This window comes from Melanerpes formicivorus, unplaced genomic scaffold (genome assembly GCF_026170545.1).
Source record: "Melanerpes formicivorus ecotype bairdi unplaced genomic scaffold, bMelFor1.0.p_v2 SCAF_18, whole genome shotgun sequence".
NCBI lineage: Eukaryota > Metazoa > Chordata > Aves > Piciformes > Picidae > Melanerpes > Melanerpes formicivorus.
The window spans coordinates 2,695,870-2,715,065 of NW_027142370.1; the positions used below are offsets into that span (position 1 = coordinate 2,695,870).

Here is a 19,196-nt window from a genome sequence, read left to right on the forward strand (position 1 = left end):
AGGAGCCGCGGTGGCGGCGGGCGGTAGTCAGTGCTATGGGCTGCGGCGGAGGGGCCTGAGCTCGTCCGGAGGCGCCTCCTACCGTGCTCAGCCCCCGGCCGCGGCCGCCCATGGCGGAGCCGGGTGCTGAGGAACCTGATGAGCAGCTACTAGTTTTCGAGGAGCCGGCGCCTCAGACAGGGCCGCCCTGGCGGGAGCCGCAACGTCTAAAAGCTGCCCCTGGCGGGGCTGTGAGGCTGTGTGGGGAGCCGGGGCTCGAGGAGGAGGAAGAGGAGGGTGAGGAGGACTCAGAGGATTCGGGGCCCGAGGGGGATGGAGAGGACGAGCCTCTCCTAAGGGCGTCGGGTACCGGCCGCGGCCGGCGAGGGTGCGCCGCCTGGGACAAGGAGCCCCGCGCCCCTGCAGGTACGGCCCGGGGCCGCCGGCTGCTCCGCTGGGCTGGGCTGGACGCGGAGGGGAGCTGCGGGGGGTGCGCGGCTCGGGGTAGGTTGGCTCTGCCCGCGATGGCAGCCTGCGTGTCTCCTCGGGCAGAGGTACGCTCTGCCCTGTCCTGCCAGCGAGGCGACAGAAGTACCTGAAGAGACCAAAGTGCGCTCTATGTGGCGTGCCCGGTGCCTCCCGAGCTGCCCCTGATTCACAGGGAGCTTGTTACGAGCGTGGGCAGAGCATCGGCGAGGGGCAGAGGTGCGTTGCCCTTTATCGGCAGGTGGACTCTGAAGGGAAAGCGCTGCGAATAGCTCAAGATTTGAATGTTTTGCGTGCAGCGCTGCAGAAACTCATTTGCGTCTTCCTGAGCGTCCTCACTGTTAACTTCTCGTTGCTCACTTGTCTTCTATTTTGTTGGGCTTTGCTTTGTTTGTTTTCATCACGTCTCTTGAAACTCTAGCTCTGCGTATTTTACCGACTTCTGTGGTGGGACTTCCTGAGCACCTGGTCGCATCTCTCGAGTTCTCTGTTTGTTTTGCCTACTCCATCAGTTACTTGCTTGCAACCCCCACCTTTTCATCCTTTACTCTGAGCTTTAGTCCAGTCATTTGTTTGCTGCTCTGTGCCATCACATGCATTAAGAGTTTCAGATGTGGACTCTGCTGTCCCATTTTTGGTGTTTATAAAAACGTATCTGCTTCCCATGTTTTGAAATCCAGCCTTGAAGAGAGAAATAAAAGTGCTAGGAAAACCTGGAAATGCAAGAGCTGAGTTCTTAGTTTAAAAAGCAGCATAAGCATGGCCATTATCTCATTCTAAATACATGGGCAAGATGAAAAACTACACAGTATTTATGCCTCTCTTTTTTTCATTAAGCCTTCAGGCTTTCCAACTGTGTGCAACTTTGTAAGTAGATGTACCTCTAGGAAAAGTCTGCTGTCAGAGATCTGTGGACTTTTATCACTAACAATGTTATTGTAATAATGCCATAGAATTTCTTGCCAGAGACTGGTGAAAATTGTTCATATTTCAACAGCAGCATGTTTCTTTAAAATCCAAGCAAGAATTCTACTGTTTTGAGCAAAGCAAGTTATGTTAGTAACTTTTTACTAGCCACAGAGAGCTTTTGCAAGGGTACTGTGATTAACCATAAGGAAAAAGAAATTCTCATCCATTAGCCAGTGATCCCAAGAGTAGACCTAACCTGTATGTGAGCAGGCTGTTAAAATATTAGAGTTCTGCCTTGTTCCCACAAAGTTTAAGATGTGTTGCTGACAGTGCTTCTAGCAAAACATAGCAGTGATGCTTCAAAGCAGAGATTAGAGCTGTGGGTCTTGCACCACTAGGGCAATTAGGGTGGTGAATGCAAAGCACTGCTTGGCATCTGCTGCAGGAATATGTAGGGAAATCTCAGAATGGTGTTGAACACATCACCTCCTCTCTTCTTCCTTCCTTACCTTGTCTGTTTGTCTAACACTTGAAAGTACAGGATTGTTTCATGGGTCAGGTGGAACAATTATGAAGCAGATGGTAATGCATCAAAAAATGTTTGCATGATGGAATTATGTAGGAGACTGTATAGATGAAGATGGACTGGTAAAAGGAACTGCCTTTAATCATGTTAAAATAGTGTCCACCTTTAATAGTTAAAGTTGTGACCATGTAAAGAACACAAAAGTGCACAAGTCCATGGGGGCCAATAAGATCCCTCCGCAGCTCCTGAGAGAACTGTCAGATGAAGTTGCCAAACCACTCAGGTCATGGCAATCTGGTAAAAGACTGGAAAAGGGGAAGCAACCCTCATCTTAAAACAGGGGAAAAAGGAAGACCCTGGGAACTATATGCCAGTTAGTTTCACCTCTGTGCCTGGCAAGATCAAGAAGCAGATCCTCCTGAAGGCTTTGCTAAGACAAATGAAGAGGTGATTTGTGTTAACCAACATGACTTCACCACAGGGCAAATCATGTCTGATGAACTTGGTGGCTTTCTGTGATGGAGTTACAGCATCAGTGGATAAGGGAAGAGCGAATGATGTCATCTACCTGGACTTGTGCAAAATGTTTGACACTGTTCTACATGAGATCCTGGTCACAGTGCATTAAGGAATTGGCTGGTTGGCCACACTCAGTTGCAATCAATGGCTCAATGTCCAATTGGAGACCAGTGACAGTGGGGTCAGTAGTGGAACCAGTGCTGTTTAACATCTTTGTCAGCAATATGGACAGTGGGATTGAGGCACCCTCAGCAAGTTTGCAGATGTCACCAAGCTGTGTGGTCCGCTTGACATGCTGAAGGCAAGGGATGCCATCCAGAGAGACTTGGACAGGCTTGAGAGGTGGGCCCCTGCTAATCTCATGAAGTTCAACAAGTGCAAGGTCTTATACCTGGGTCAGAGCAATCCCAAGCACAAACATAGACTGGGCAAGGAGTGGCTCAAGAGTGGTATTGAGGTGAAGGACTTGGGAGTGCCAAATGATGAAAAACTCAACCTGAGCTGCCAATGTGTGTCAGATGATGAAAAACTCAACCTGAGCTGCCAATGTGTGCTTGCAGCCCAGAAGGCAGCCCTGTCCTGGGCTGTATCAAAAGAAGTGTGACCAGCAGGATGAGGGAGGTGATTCTCCAATCTACCCTGCGCTTGTGAGACTCCACCTGGTATAGTGTTTCCAGTTCTGGTGCCCCCAGCATAAGAGGGACATTGAACCACTGGAACAGGTCCAGAGGAGGGCCACAAACATGATCAGAGGGCTGGAGTGCCTCCACTATGGGGACAGGCTGAGAGAGTTGGGAATGTTCAGCCTGGAGAAAAGAAGGTTCTGGGAAGCCCTTATAACAGCCTTCCCATACCTGAAGGGGACTACAAGAAAGCTGGGAAGAGACTTTTTAAAGGGGCTTTGTAGTGACAGGATGAGATTGTGGATTATATCATTTGGTATCTTCAGCACATCCTCATCTTCCAGCATTGCAGATTCACAGCCTTAGGTATTGTGCTGTTGTTTTCTCTTCCTACTGAAACTTTCACTAAGGTTTTCCTAGGTCTGTGCTCTTTAGTTCTTGTTTTGAAGCCATGTTGTTATTGGCAAGTGTTTCATGCAAGCAGGAGGTAATGCTCTAGAAAAGAATGACCTGTGCTACTGAAAGATGTCCAAAGCATCAAGAGTAACTTTTATTCTTTAGTTTTTCATTTGACTATCCACCACCAGCAGTTTGGGAGTTTCTCTTCTGAATGGATTCTGTGTCAGTTCTTGTTCCCCTTCTTGCTCTGTTCTATCTTATATTTCTTCAAGTGCTGAGATGGGAATAAGGCAACTTTTGCCTCTGAATGTTTAACTAAGAGACAGGTACATCAGTCTAATGGCAGAAAGGAGCCCTAATGCACAGACCTTCTAAAAGATACTCATAATGTGCATGAATCCTTAGTCCTAAAAGTAAGGTACCAAAATCTACAGTTCCAAAACTCACAGAGAAATTGCTTGGAAAAGTTTAAAGAAGTAGAAGTATTAAATCCTGGCAACTTCTAGTCTGGTTATCTTCCAAAGTGTTTACATAGAGTCACAGACTGTGCAAAAATGCCTTGGTAGGTATGTAAAGAAATTCTACAAGCAGCTGATAGTATTTTAATGGTGCAATGGTGATGGCATGCAGGACTCCCCTGGGATATTGGTGCCACTTGTGATGAATGGATCATTTTGTGAGTAACCTGATTGTGTCTGAGATAACAGCCTGGCTAATGTGTTCATGAAGTGATTGGGGTGATACCATTCCCACAGTGAGCCATGGGTAGTTTACTTTCAGGTAGCTTTCCCTGTAAAAAGGACACAAATATTAATAACAATGTTGTGTAAAATCTTTAGCACTTTGATTTTTGTTGTTACAATCTTGAAGATGATTTTCTTTTTCCCTTTAAAAAAAGAATATCCTTGAAAAGTATAAACACTTTGCAGTGCTGCTCTCAAAGTAGTTAATAATAATAATGAACCAGGTTGGAAGAGACCTTCAAGATCATCGTGTCCAACCCATCAACCAATCCAACCCACCTAGACAACTAACCCATGGCACCAAGCACCCCATCAAGTCTCCTCCTGAGCACCTCCAGTGATGGTGACTCCACCACCTCCCCAGGCAGCCCATTCCAATGGGCAATCACTCTCTCTGTGTAGAACTTCTTCCTAACATCCAATCTAAACCTCCCCTGGTGCAGCCTGAAACTGTGTCCTCTTGTTCTGGTGCTGGCTGCCTGGGAGAAGAGACCAACCTCTGCTTGTCTACAGCTTCCCTTCAGGTAGTTGTAGAGAGCACTAAGGTCACCCTTGTTACAGGTTTGGCTGATTAAACAAAAGGTAAAGCAGTGGGAAGTTTGCACTGGTTTAATGGCCCAGGTTTTTCAGCCTGCTGTTGAATGAGCATTAGCAGGGAAGGCTTTTCAGTGTGTGTTTGTTTGTGTTGCTGTTAATTTGTAGTAAAAATGCCACTGAAGATTGCTTGTTTTCTTGTTTTTCAGGCCATATAGGACACACTGCTGAGATGAATATATTTTCAGATGATCCAGAATTTGCAGAGATTATTCTGAGAGCAGAGCAAGCTATAGAGTGTGGAGTTTTTCCAGAAAGAATCTCTCAAGGATCCAGTGGGAGTTATTTTGCCAAGGATCCCAAAGGGGTGAGCTTATTACTGCAAAAGCAGAGACACTATCAGCAATGAATTTAAAATGGAAATGTAAAAATCCTATTTAAATGGAAATTCATTTAAATGAGTTGTTTAATAATTTATGGTGTGCCCAAATCTATGTTGGAATATTCAACACAAGTGATATTTAGATTTCTAATTATGTCTTGCAGCATGAGCTAGGCCAACATAACCATTATTTCTCTGTTACACTTTTACAGTGCTTTAAATGATCTGCACCAAAGAAATGGGAAAAAAGGTCTCTCTAACATCTGAAAACAACTCAGGAATTCCTTTGTGCAGAATCTAACATTTTGTCCTTTGTGTCTTTTACTTGATATTTCACAAAGCTGAGCTTCTGATTTGAGTGTTGGTTCAGGTTTCTTTAGCCAAGCTGCCTGTGTTGTTATCTCTTCTTAGATAGCTCTTTAGGTCATGTCTCTGTCCTCTGAGTGTTAAATGGGCAAGAAGAGTGATACAAACAAATCTACCTTTTTACTTGTACTTATCTGCTGAATCTTAACTTGAAGTTTGGGTGTCTCCTCCCATAGTGGTAAATGGTACCTCCAATAGTGATCCCCAGAGCTCTGTTTCAAAGTAACCTCAGGAGAGCTAAGAGCTACCTGAATATCTTGCTTGAAAAGTAACACCTGGTTAGCATCATTTAGTCAAAAAGTAACCCCTGGTTAGGGCTCAGAGAAAACGTTCTAGGCATCCCTTCACACTGTTTGCTTTAAAGCAGCAGCTTTTGTTTGCCAGCCTGTTTGCAAAAATAAGGCTCCCAACCCCCACACCTTTGTTCATTTGTTACATCTGATTTATTTTAAGCTTACTCAGCAGTCTTCTGGCCTTAGGTAGATGCAGGTGTTCATTAATTCTGAGTGTGTTGGACAAGGAAGTTGTAACACTTCAGGTGCTTGGGTTTTCACAACGTGTTCAGGATTGTTGTTCTTCCCTGCATCCCATAAATGGTCATTTCCCATTTGTTTAGGGAACATGACATGTTTGATTTAGCTTTTATTCATGTTATTTGCCATCACAGAACGTTTTCCCAGTTAATTTTCATAGGTGTTTACTTTGTTTCAATGCCACTTTTGTGGTGGTAGCTTTAGGCTTTGAGTAATTTTTAGAATAGTTGCCTGACTTAATCAATTCAAATGTTTATTTGAATTATTTCTAAGATGGAACGTGGCAGAATTACCCCTTCAAAATCATCTGGGACCTGCACATGGCAGTTCATACTCCTGTGTTCCAGGAGCATCTGTTAGTAGTGACCCTCTTCATTCCAGCAGAGGGGAGCCAAAATAGGTTGGGAAGGAGTGTGGAGTAGTCTCTCTCTTTCTGAAAATGGGAGAGAAAAGAAAAATACTTCCCAGTCACTTTGTGGGATTCTTGCTGTGGTGTTCAGTGCTGTTAACATGGCAACCTGTTCAAAGCCAGCAGGCATCTATACATCCCTGCTTCAGTACTTTAGTTCCCTGTAGGTTTTCAGATTGTATGCTTTTAGATACATTCTCAAACTTTATAGTGCTTTAAAAGAGGTATTTTAAATTAGGGTTCTGTCTTATTTAACATGAAACAGGAACAAGTCTGAGTCACCAACCAAATACTGGCTTACATCAGAACTCTTTGAAAAAGTCAGTGCATGATGTATCTAAGGAATATTCTACAGAGGTGTTGTGCTAAAAATCCTTTAAAACTGCTTGTCTTGGTTTAAGCTAAAACAGATCCAATTCAGTGGTTCTGGTTTAGCTGAAACAGGACACTGCTCAAGTGGGTTTTGGGGAGTTTTTCTTTATTCTGTGAGGTCAAGATCTTTTCTTCTTAGTAGCTTCTCTATTAACTAACTTTCTAGGGGAGGAAAAAAAACCCATACTTTTTCTGGATTTCCCTGTGTGCAAGTCTGTTTGAAGCCTCTTCAGCCTGATTTTGCTTTTTTTTGGGGTGTCTGGCAAAGGCTTGAGAGAGTCACTGTGGCCTGGGTCTAGTGAGTCTCACTGTGCCCCCAGTCGTCTTCTATCTTGCCATGAGGCAGTGTTTTTGTTTCTAGCTAAATTCCAGGTCGTTGGTTTGAATGTAAGCATTTAGGAGAAATGAAAACTGAAAAAGCTCCTTCCCCTCTCCCCACTTCTTGTGTATGAGCTGGAAAAAACTCCTGATAAAAGTGTTTGCTGACATGGGGCTGTGAGAAAATGGCACTGAATTCATAGCTGACTTTCAATTTTGCTTTCATTCTCTGTGCTGAATTCAGAGCTTGTCTGATTTGCTTTCCCAGTTAAAGGTCTGACAAAACTTCATTTTGCACTCCCAGTTGGAGAATGGCTTTCACATACTGGTTGGTGGAGTGTTGCATCATTCTGCTCCAGACCAGTTTTGTGACTTGCTTTCTCCTATTCTTCTTGAGTAATCTGCTCTTCCTTGTGCTGGGAAAGAGCTCATTAAAGATGTGCTAAGCCTTCTTACTGAAATGTTTATCCACACTAATAGGAGGTTGCAGGTCAAACAGTCTGTTTCCATTAGGTCATCCTAATCGCTGCTTTGGCTCTATTGCTAAAATAACTCAGACTGCCTAATTAAAATAATTAACTTTTTGCCTTTATTGGCATAGCTGGGTACTGCAGCAAAGCAGTTCAGTTCTTAAGTAGCACAGCTGAAGTGTTGAATATTTCTATACTGATGAAGTAAAAGATACTGTCTGTTACAAACTGTTCTACAACACGTTTTTGATAGTTTGGCTTCTGGCTAATTGAAAAATGCCAGTGAAATCAGTCTAGAAATTAACTGTGACTTGCAAAACTAAGACTGCCTTGATAGGCTGGCTGTGCATTGAGCTTTCTGGGTCTGCTATGGCCCTCAACAGCAGTGGCTTTGCCCATGCAGCAAGACTTTTACTGCAGCAAAACCTTGAAAACCAGGTCTAGATTTGATACTACAGCATAAAGGTGTCCAGGCAAGTCAGGGAATGAGCTAAGCCCTGTTTTAAAACCAGCTGTTTGGAGAAAGTATTATCCACAGAGTGATAATTAATGGCTTGCCATATACTACCAAACATACCACTGTGGTTCTGGGAAGTGAAAAGCTGCTAGGTTGGTTTTGAGCAGGTAGATAGATACCTGTGATTCAGCAGGGGAAAATACTAACTCTTTCTAACAATTCTAAACCTAACACTAGAATTTTGCTTGAACTAGTATGCCAATAAATTCCGTTTCTAAAGTGTGATTTATAAAACAAACCAAAAAACCCAACAACCACCAAAAAAACCCCAAAAGCTCAAACAAGTCAAGTATTCAGAGAATATCCCAGCCTTTCCTGTTGCATACAAGATTTGTTGTAGCCTTTTGTGAAGGTCTGAGTTGAATTGTGTCAATGTAGAGCTTGCTCAGGAGTTTGTGTGCAGCCTTAGTATCAGAGGTGATAGCATACTGAAAACAAGAGAATTTTCATCAGTTTGTTTTCCTGCCCCTGTTGATAGTAAACTTATTCTACAGGGTGAATGCAAATAGTGATAGTCTCCTTTAGAAACCCATGGCACGAGGCTTGGATAAGTGCACTCTGCACTGGATTAAAAACTGGCTGGATAGCCTGGCCCAAAGAGTGGTGGTGAATGGAGCTAAATCTGGCTGGCACCCAGTCACTAGTGTTGTCCCCCAGGGTTCAGTACTGGCGCTTGTCCTCTTTATCAATGATCCTCATGACCTAAGGAGTGAGTGCTAGTGCAACAGCATGCACTGTCTATCTTATTGAGGTACTATTTGGAAAGGATTCAGGAAGATACTAATATGAAAATGCTTCTTAAACAGTTCTTAAATAGATAATGATTTAATTTACTTAACATGGTCTTGTGAGAAGGGATGAAGGCACTGCATTTCCACTGTGTTTCACTTGAGCCTAGTGCATAAAGTCCGTGTAGTGACTCTGCTGTAGCTCAACTTTATCACAAACAATTGGAAGGCTATATATATTTCAGTGTGGTAATAATCCTGTGGTTTGAGATTAACAAATATAGAATCACATGTAGGAGGCACCTTGAGAAACCATCTATTTAATGCCTGTGTTGTGGAGCAGGATCGTTCCAGCGTGATTCCTGATGGACACCTAGCTGACCTGTCGGTAGTGGCATCCTGGCTTGCAGACTCCTGGCACTCTGTTCCAGTCTTGAGCTGTTCTTATGGTTCAAAAGGGTTGGGTTTTTTCCTTTGCAACTGAGATTTAAGCCTATCATTTCTTGGCTCATTAACAGTAAATGGGTTGTTCCTCTTCTCTCTGTAGCAACCTATTACATAGTTCATTGTGCTCCATTTTCTCTTAGGCTAAACAATCCCTGTTTACACAGACTTCCATTAGTCACATTTTTTGTGCTTATTCTCATTGGGGTTTTTTTTTCCCATTTTTCTCCAGTTTAACAGATTTCTTGCAGCATAGTGTCTGAACAATTTTAAACATAGATGGTGGTAGATAGTGTGCACCATTGTCAGCTTTGAGCTGAGAAATCTCCAGCAGTGGTAAACAGCACCTCTCCTTGAATTTGCACTGTGCAGAATGTTTTGATCCATTCAAAGGAATGAATAAACCAAATATAACAGGAAAAAGTAACACTTGATTATTTGCATTCAGTGTGTTTGTCACTTTCCTGGAGCCATTCTCTCTGTCAGGGAGTTAACTGATGGGCTGAAAATGGTTTTTTGGTATTTGTTGGTTGGGTATTTATTTTTGACATCCTTTTAAAAGAAGAATATCTCCTAAAATAGAATATATTCTAACATTCAGTCCTTAAACTAGTAGATGTTAGCTTGTTTTCATTTTACCAGGAACTTATTTTGAATGGATGATGGGTTGGACACGATGATCTTGAAGGTCTCTTCCAACCTGGTTTATTCTATTCTATTCTAGACAGGCATTTAAATATAAATGTATGTGGAATGCCATTTTGGTTTGTTTCATCAAAAAGAGCATCTCCAAAAGCCAATGCAGAACACCAAAGATATTTTCAAATAGCTGCTTTTCAAAAGAATTTTAAGCTCTCACAGCTCAAAGTAGTCAGACTTGAATTTTTATTATTATCTTCTTTTTTTTTTCATCCTAGAAAATTATTGGAGTGTTCAAACCAAAATCTGAAGAGCCTTATGGACATCTGAATCCAAAGTGGACCAAATATTTTCACAAAATCTGTTGTCCTTGCTGCTTTGGCAGAGGCTGCCTCGTTCCAAATCAGGGATACCTCTCTGAAGCTGGTGCCTATCTTGTGGATGACAAGCTGGGGCTAGGAGTTGTACCTAAAACTAAGGTAAAAGTTAAAATATGTACAAAATATATATATGTAGTGAGAGATTTGTGGTTCTCTGGACTGTGTTTGTGGAGACATCCTTTTATATCCTGCATGGTCTTGGGTGACAGGTTAGACTTGATGAGATTTGAGGTCGTGTCCAGAGAAGGGCAACGAGGCTGGTGAGAGGCCTTGAGCACAGCCCTGCAAGGAGAGGCTGAGGGAGCTGGGGTTGCTTAGCCTGGAGAAGAGGAGGTTCAGGGGAGACCTCATTGCTCTCTACAGCTACCTGAAGGGTGGTTGTAGCCAGGAGGGAGTTGGTGTGTTCTCTCTAGCAACCAGCACCAGAACAAGAGGATGCAGTCTCAAGCTGTTCCAGGGGAAGTTTAGGCTTGAGTTGAGGAGAAAGTTCTTCACTGAGAGAGTCATTAGCCTTTGGAATGTGCTGCCCAGGGAGGTGGTGGAGTCACCATCCCTGGAAGGGTTCAAGAGGGAATTGGACGTGGCACTTGGTGCCATGGTTTAGTCATGAGGTCTGTGGTGACAGGTTGGACTCAATGATCTTTGAGGTCTCTTCCAACCTTGGTGATCCTGTGATACTTATTGATTCTGTGATTATCCCTAAGGCATAAATTGTTGCAAGTCCCCAGGCACAGTGGTTTGGTGTGGAGAGTGTGACTGGGGTTTTGAAGGATGAGTTTGAGATCTGACCTGAATCTTCTTCAGACTGCTTCAGCTTCCAACATTTTCTGCCACTTTTTAAAATTGCAGAAGAGCAGCGTCTCAAGGCTCCCCTTTTGGTTTGAGATACATGAAATAGCCAAGTTTGGCATGAGAAAGTATTTTCTGTTGGCAATGCCTGATCCTTCCCTTTGGGGTTGGGTTTTGTTAGCAACCAGGCGTAACGTTTGCTGCACATTTGTGATCGAAGTAATAATGACTTCTGACCTGTGTGTTTTAACTTTCATGTTTCAAGGTTGTCTGGCTTGTCAGTGAGACCTTTAATTACAGTGCAATAGATCGTGCAAAGTCCAGAGGAAAAAAATATGCTTTAGAGAAAGTGCCAAAAGTTGCTAAAAAATTCAATCGAATCGGACTACCTCCGAAGGTAAGGTGGGAAAGAGCCTGTGCATTTCCTCATGCTTCCACAAAGCTGGGGGTTAAAAGGGTAGGGAACTTCCACAGTAGAAGAAAGACCTTGTTGCTATCTCTTGATGACTGAGGTTTGATGAACATGGCTGTTTGTTTCTACACAAAACTTACCCACTCTGTTCCATCATGGCTTCATTTTAGCTATCATCTTGCTACAGGTTTGCTTCACGCTGAGGGAGCAACACAGCAAAGTGTTGTGTATTGCTCATGGTTCTTTTTTCTTGTCCTTCAGTGTCGTGTTCCCATATTGTCTGTTTCTCCCTTGCAGTGTGAGCCTAAGATATCTGTTCTTTCTTTTTGCCTAAATTTGCTTTGTTTTGTTTTCTACTGTGTTATTCTTTTCAGTGTTCTATTGCTGTGTTCATCCTACCTCCTTCTCCTCTTGTATGCAATGCTCCACTGACTACAAACTCACGCCTTTCTTACCTAGTGAGCCTTATTGTATTCCCCAAATTTCCACTACAGTGTTCTACTCCTAATTTAAAACACAGGTTCTCTCCAGCTTGGGTAATCCACTTGTGTTGGTTCCCAGCAGTTCCAGTCCCTGTGACCTGTGTTATGCAAGCTTCTCTCAGCATGGTTATTCCACGTGCTCCGTGTTTACCCACGTCCCTGCACATGTGCCTCTGTCTGCATTTCACTTCTCAAATACTATTTGAATTTTAATTTTGAAGACTTTTCCTCAGCCCACACATGTGGAGCCTATGCCATCAATAATTTCCTTCCTTGGACTCTTTGGGAAGTCATTTTCATGTTAAAAAAAGGTCTGTCTTGGAAAAGAAATGGTTAATGCTGCTGTTTCCATCAATCAATACAAGTGTTTGAGAGGGGAAGGGTTTCCTCCTATGATTTTTGTTGAGCTTCATTGAAAACACTTGGTTCAGTAATCCACAGGAAAAAGACTATATCTTATTTATTTGAATTTCTTTCACATATTGCTCCTGGTACTCAGTGTTCATTTATAGTGAGCTGTCTGGCTCTGTTTTGTTATGCTAAATGCAGTGAGTGCTTAAATATTTAAACCCAAATAAACAAAACCCCAAGCAAACAGAAAACCCCCAAACAAATAACAACAAAAACCCAAACAAGCAACCTTCCTCACCCACCCAGGGGAAAGAACAAACCCTACCCCCCCCCAAAAAAAAAGTGGTGATTTGAGTCCTGCTTGTTTGTTTGTTTTTTCCTTGCAGACTTTAGAAATGAAAGCAAAGCCACTTGAAAGGTGGTTTTTTCCTGGTTGGGTTTTGTGTGTGTTGTGCTTCCTGTGTTCTGAGCTCTGAAAGTATATGATCATGTTTTCTGTTAAGATTAGCTGATGTGACCTACCCAGATACATTTTCCAAAGGCAGTTTCTTCCTATTTCAGGTTGGCTCCTTCCAGTTGTTTGTTGAAGGATATAAGGAAGCTGACTACTGGCTCAGGAAGTTTGAAACTGATCCTTTGCCTGAGAACACAAGGAAAGAATTTCAGATGCAGTTTGAGAGATTGGTTATCTTGGATTATGTCATCAGAAATACAGGTATTTGTTAGTGTGCCTTGGTGTCTGTCTGGTTTTGTAAAGCAGAAAGGGTAAGCAGTGCTGGCTGAAAGCTGCTCCTGGAGGTGTTCGAGAGGGGATTGGATGTGGCACTTGGTGCCATGGTCTAGTCATGAGGCCTGTGGTGACAGGTTGGACTTGATGGTCTTTGAGGTCTCTTCCAACCTTAGTGATACTGTGTGATACTTCTAATGCATTTTGGATGCTTTTCTCACAATTGAAGGTCCAGAATGGTTCTTTTTAAACTTCAAACAAATTTACTTTGGATTCAAACAAGCCTGAAAAATAAAACAGTCTTAAATTCTGTCATTTTGGTGCTGACCTGTTTGGGGTTTTGTTGTTTTGGTTTGGTTTTTTCCCCTTGGGAAAAATGTGCACTGCAGCAAAGGTTTCTTCAGAAAATGTTAGTTTGTTTGATGTTTTGCTCCATATTCAGCCAGTCAAGGAAGCTGAAGCAGTAATATGTACCTGAGAACCACTTGGTACGGTTTTGTTCTTTCCAATTAATCAGTTGCTTTGTACATTTCAGTAAGGCTCAAACACATGTGATAGAAAAAGCTTTTTGGACAGTTTTGCCTGACTCCTTTGGCAGCTTCCCCATTTACACTCTTAGTCATTGTGCATCACTTTAGGAGATGATTTCTCTATAAATAACATATGGTGACATGCATTTTCCTGTTTCCAGACAGAGGTAATGACAACTGGTTAGTCAGATATGAAAAAGCAGATGAAGGAGTTGATTTGTCAGATAAGGTAAGAAAATTGAGCCCTGAAACTTAGATTTTTTTTCAGTTGTTTAGTTTCATAACTTGGTCTTGCAGGGCTTGAAGCACGTGGCTTTAACCCTGGTGCATAGTCTCAAGAGAAGTGATAACTGCAAATTGGTCTAGGCAAAATGAATGGGTAAACTCTTTGGATTAAACTGATCTGGACAGAACAGTGCTAGAAATAATTTTTACTGGTTTGTTTTTCTCCACTATCCTGGCCTATAATAATAATCAAAGTGCCCACTGCTGCTCAAGCACGTTTCTGCAGCTGCTTGTGTGCTCTACTTCCCTTGTATTTAGGGGAAGGACTTCTTTGTGGTGGGGTAGAGTAAGCATTACATATGCTGGAGATTATTTGGGTACTCCTTTATCTTTCTTTAAGTTGTCTGTAAGCAGTGAAGCTAGGGAGTATGTTATTTAGTAATTTTAATGCATTTCACTGTTGCTGTAAGCACAGAAGTGTAACTTACTTTTAAAATACTCCTTCCACAGGACAGCCAATGGACCATAACTAAAGAATCTACTATTAAAATTGCTGCAATTGACAATGGTTTAGCATTTCCTTTTAAGCATCCTGATGAGTGGAGGGCATGTAAGTACTGCATTCTTCAGTCACCTTCCTTTTGGAGATAAATTCCCAAATAACTCTTTTTGGATGGTTGTAGTAAGAAATCATCACTGTAGTTATCTATGGACTCTTTAAATAAGGCACTTCAGAATAGCTTTAAATAAGGCTAACTTCAGAAAGTTAGCAGCAAATGCCATTCTGCAGTGGCATGTGTGATTCAGCCCTTGTTCATATGTTTTAGCTTCACATTTTTTTGTTCATATGTCAAAGTATCAACCTTTAAACACTATGAATCCACAGATATTCATAAACATACTCCTGTATGTAAGCTGACTGCTGGTGGAGTTGGAAAGCTTTAGCAGCATGTTTCTCCTGTGTTCTCTTGAAAAACCTGATTGCTGAGTGATATGGACATGCAAGTTCTCTCCAATGACTAAACTTGTTTCAAAGCCAACCTCTGCTCTAGCTGAGCAAGTGGACAAGTTACATGTTATCTTTACTTGTTCTCACCTTTAGCTTGCTTTGTACTTCAGTGTTTTTGATCAGACTGAAAACTACTAATGCTGTTAAGGTTTGACTGCTTCTGACCACATCTCTGACTACCTGTAGTTTAGGGGGAAGTGCCCAGCAGGGCTTACAATTACTTCTGTGAATTATTAGCCAATCAAGTAATTATAGCACTCAAGTGTGGGCAAGTGTAGCTGTCAAGGCTTGTAAATTACCACACCCAGAGCTCTGTGTAGTCTCTATAGCTTGATCACACTCTACAACTACCTGCAGGGAAGTTGTGGTAAGGTGGGGGTCAGCCTCCTCTCCCAGGCAACTTGTGACAAGAAGAGAGGGCATGGCCTGAAGCTTGCACCAGGGAAGGTTTAGGTTGGATGGTAGGAAGCCCTTCCTCATGGAAGTCAGACACTGGAATGGACTGCCCAGGGAGCTGGTGGTTGCTGTCCCTGGAGGTGTTTAAGGAAAGGCTGGATGTGGCATTTAGTGATATGGTCTGGTTGATGTAGAGGTGTTAGGTCATAGGCTGGACTTGATGATCTCAGAGGTCTATTCCAGTCTGTGATTAATTGTGCTGATTCTGTGATTAATTATGCTGTTTCTTTGCACTAGATCCCTTCCACTGGGCTTGGCTTCCTCAAGCAAAAGTTCCTTTCTCTCAGGAGACCAGGGACCTAGTTCTTCCTCGCGTTTCTGATATGAACTTCGTCCAGGATCTTTGTGAAGATCTTTATGAACTGTTTAAGGTGAGTTGAGTGCTGCTTTGAACTGAGCATCACTGAAATAGCTGATACCTGCAGGGATTTTTCTCTTATAAATGTATCTTCTGTATGTCATGATGCTTTGCTATTGTGGCTTTAACAGTGGTGTAGGAGAAAATGTGTATATAATTAAGAGGAAACTGTCACTAATGTGGCTAATTGATAGTAATCAGCTCATCTGAAAGCATAATTACCTTTTATATACTGAGTTTCATAGACTCAATTAAAGTTAATTAACAGTTATAGCACAAATCTGTGCAAAAACTCCATTTAACATACCTGTGTGGTGTGGAGCCACTTGAAAACTGTAGCAACCAGAGGAAATCATCTATTTAATGTGACTTAAAGGACCTGCATGCTTTTCATGGACTTGATTTTGCATGTGGAGCTGATGCTGAAAGCTTTACCATGTTTAAAGTAAATCAAGGTTATTTTAAAGGTACTGAAACTGTGCCACAATATTGACAGGTAAAGATGTGTCCTCTGCAAAGTTACATAAGCAATTGGATCACTTGGTCAAGTGAAATAATCCAAGTGGTGAGGCTGGAAAGAAATGGAAGTGTCCAACTTACAATGAAAATGCAGCTGTAGTGTCAAAAGTAGATTCTGAAACATTCACAATGTTGCATCTTTGACTCAAAGTCAGAGTGACTCTGGCTTCTCTGTTCCACCCAGTGGAAGCTGAAGCTCTTCACTCTGAAGGAGGGACGTATTCTTTTGGCAGAGCAGAGATGAGAGAGAGCAGTGTGACCTGACAGGATGGTATTCAGCCTACCTACCAAGTCCCTAAAGTGGTACTCACTGATGTATTTCACTTTCATGATGTGCAACATCCTTCTTTTTCACATGTTAACTTCCTGCAACAGAGAGACCTTTTTGTGGGTCATGCTATGACTCCACAGAGCTCCTGTAATTATCATAACATTGGTAAACTTGACTGTTTGTGTTGTGAAACTGCTGAAGTTGTGCTACATGTACAGCTAAAAATAGGTCATTTCCTATAATAACTCTTTGCTGTCTTTGTTAAAGACTGACAAAGGATTTGACAAGGCTACTTTTGAAAACCAAATGTCTGTTATGAGAGGGCAGGTAAGACTGCTTTTTTGTTTTGTTACTTCTCAACTGAGCTTTAGGGCAGTAAAACCTCATTCCTGTTGAAATGAAAGAAATCTGTTGGATTTGTGTCTAAGAAGGTTAAACTTCTTGCTGCAGTTTGTCCTTACTTGGTGCTGGCTCATCTATATGCATATATATACTGGTGTTTAAAAAAGGGGTTTATAGGAGATTTTCTTCAATGTGCTTTGGTTTTGTTGGGGGTAGGGAAGCCCTTCATTCTCTGTATCCTTAAAAAAATACATTCTGTATACATAAATACATTCTGTATGTCCTTAAAAAAGAGAAATGAAGGATTGGAGAAGAGTCCTAATCTGGGATGGAAATTTTGGTGCCAATCTGATTATGTTGTTAAAATAAATGGGAGTGTATTCAGATGCTCTTAGATTTTGGTTTCTAGCACTTTCCAAAAGTGCAGAGAAGGCTGCATGCAACATTAAAGAAGTGTAGTCAGCCAGCAGTAGGATGTCATGATGTTACCAAATAAATCCCATCCTTCCATTTGCAGTCAAATGTCTTTTTAAAGTGCTCCATTTGACAGCGCACTCATTTGCAGAATTAAGAGTGGCATCTAAATTTATCAGCCTGTTAACCACAGTTGATTTGTGTGCCCTCACCTTGCCTTGCTTCTGCTTTTTTTAGATACTCAACCTCACTCAGGCATTAAAGGATGAGAAGAGCCCCATTCAGCTTGTGGAGATGCCACGTGTGATCGTGGAGCGAAGCAGCACTGGAAGTCAGGGCCGAATTGTTCACCTGAGCAATGCGTTCACACAGACCTTCCATAGCAGGAAGCCTTTCTTTTCCTCCTGGTAGCAACAAAAACACGTGGGAAGAGTAAGTTTCTCCTCACTTCTGTGGAAAGGCTCTTCAGCTACAATAGTTCTGCTGTGTGCTGAGAGCTGACTGCCACCACCTCAGAACTGAAATTCTGAAGACTTCAGAAATCCGTTTTGAATGTAATGAAAGTTTACAATTTTTTTGGTGTCAAAATTGTAAATCCTTATGTCAGGGAACGAGAAGAACTTATCCATACTGTATTTTTATAGGCTAAAGTAATGTATTCTGAGTAATAATACTATGAATAAGGGAAGAGACACGCTTTGCATATGCTGAAAACCTCCTTTGGAATACAACAGGAATTCCTTTTGGGTTTTTTTTTTTTGGTTTAACATAAATGTGAGAACCTCCACACTATCACTTTCCTTTTATATGGTCTCTGGAGAAAAAGAAGTGCAGAATGTACTCTTTGATTGTGGAAAATGCTTTTCCTTGGAATTTCTTCCTGCTATTTTAAGCTCTTTATAGATTTATTTTTTTTCCATATGCTGGTTACTTGAAAAGTCATGCACTATAAACAAAAAAAAACCCAACCAACCAATAAAATAATCAATCTGTCCTTGACAAACATGTGAAAGAAAAGGAGAGGGGGCCAAAAAAATTGGTCCACTGGGGTTTTGTGGGTTGTTTTGCACATGGGGACCAAAAACAGTTCATCAAAATTCAACCAGGGCGAGTACACACAGTTCCTACTGTGACAAAATGAACTGAGTGTACATTTCAGAGGTTGCAACTTCACCTGTAGCTTGTAGAACTTGTGTGTTTAAGCACATGGATGGAAAATTGTGGTACTTCTTTCTGGATGCATCACAGCGAAAGAGCTGTACCAGGTTATTAAGAGGTTGTTTGTGTTGCCAGATGTGCTCATCGGTAGTCACCACAGTGGTTCTGCACTATTAATGACAGAAGCACAAATGTGTTCCTCACAAAGCCAGTCTGCCTTCTAAATTTCTAGCTAAACACACCCTTAATTATTTAATTAATTTTTTTTAAGCTGGAAAAAAGCAAGACTGTAATGCACAGAGCACAGAGACTCCTTACCGTGCCCTCGGCAGTGTCACACTCCTCTGCCAGTTGCCCTTGGGATTTCTGTTTAAGTTACTTGATGTTCATGTTTCTAGATCTGTGGCTTCTGTAACACAGTAAATATTTTTTGGTTTTTTGTCATTTTCTGGAGAGTGAAGACTGGAACTGGGAGAAGAGCTGCTGCTTTTGTGAAACCTTCAGTATTTCAGACATTGCTGTATTTTGTAATTCTAAGCAATACTGTTGAACTCAAAAATAATAAAATGCTTGTATTTTATATAAATTTTGGGTGGATGTAAATATCAATGTAGCATGTCAGCACTTCACATGATTAACTGAAACGTTTAAGCCTTAAATGTAAAAAGTCACTGTATGGTGGAGTTCAAAATGAGCTTGAGATGACCACATTTCTAGACTTTCCATGATTGTTTTTATCCAGACAGTTTATTACAAAACGAAAGATGCTGTTCATGTACCAGACCTGCCTCCTGAAGCAAATAAACGTCATTGTCTAAATCGCACGGGGTTTAGGCTCGGCGGTCTCCTTTGTTCAGCAGTCGCCACCCCTGCTTCT

The 19,196-nt window shown here is 41.9% G+C and overlaps 1 protein-coding gene across 2 annotated transcripts; it reads left to right on the plus strand.

The window, feature by feature from the left end:
• Positions 1-19,143, plus strand: PI4K2B (phosphatidylinositol 4-kinase type 2 beta). Of its 2 annotated transcripts, none has more exons than XM_068149319.1 (10): positions 1-405; positions 4,928-5,085; positions 10,175-10,375; positions 11,331-11,462; positions 12,872-13,025; positions 13,729-13,796; positions 14,303-14,402; positions 15,495-15,628; positions 16,673-16,732; positions 17,399-19,143. In XM_068149319.1, exons 1-10 carry the CDS (start codon positions 111-113, stop codon positions 17,570-17,572), a joined length of 1,476 nt encoding a protein of 491 aa, XP_068005420.1. In that variant the 5' UTR covers positions 1-110; the 3' UTR covers positions 17,573-19,143. The 2 variants fall into 2 exon arrangements, with proteins under 2 accessions (XP_068005420.1, XP_068005421.1); XM_068149320.1 differs by having other exon boundaries at positions 2-276.
• Positions 19,144-19,196: the final 53 nt, after the last annotated feature.

What these genes read in the sequence shown, in the direction of transcription:
- PI4K2B (XM_068149319.1), top strand. Translation starts at nt 111, where the DNA reads ATGGCGGAGCCGGGTGCTGAGGAACCTGATGAGCAGCTACTAGTTTTC. An exon ending in TTGCCAAGGATCCCAAAGGG is followed by an intron (nt 5,086 to 10,174) that starts GTGAGCTTATTA and finishes TTTTCATCCTAG; the next exon opens with AAAATTATTGGAGTGTTCAA. An exon ending in TGTCTGTTATGAGAGGGCAG is followed by an intron (nt 16,733 to 17,398) that starts GTAAGACTGCTT and finishes TGCTTTTTTTAG; the next exon opens with ATACTCAACCTCACTCAGGC.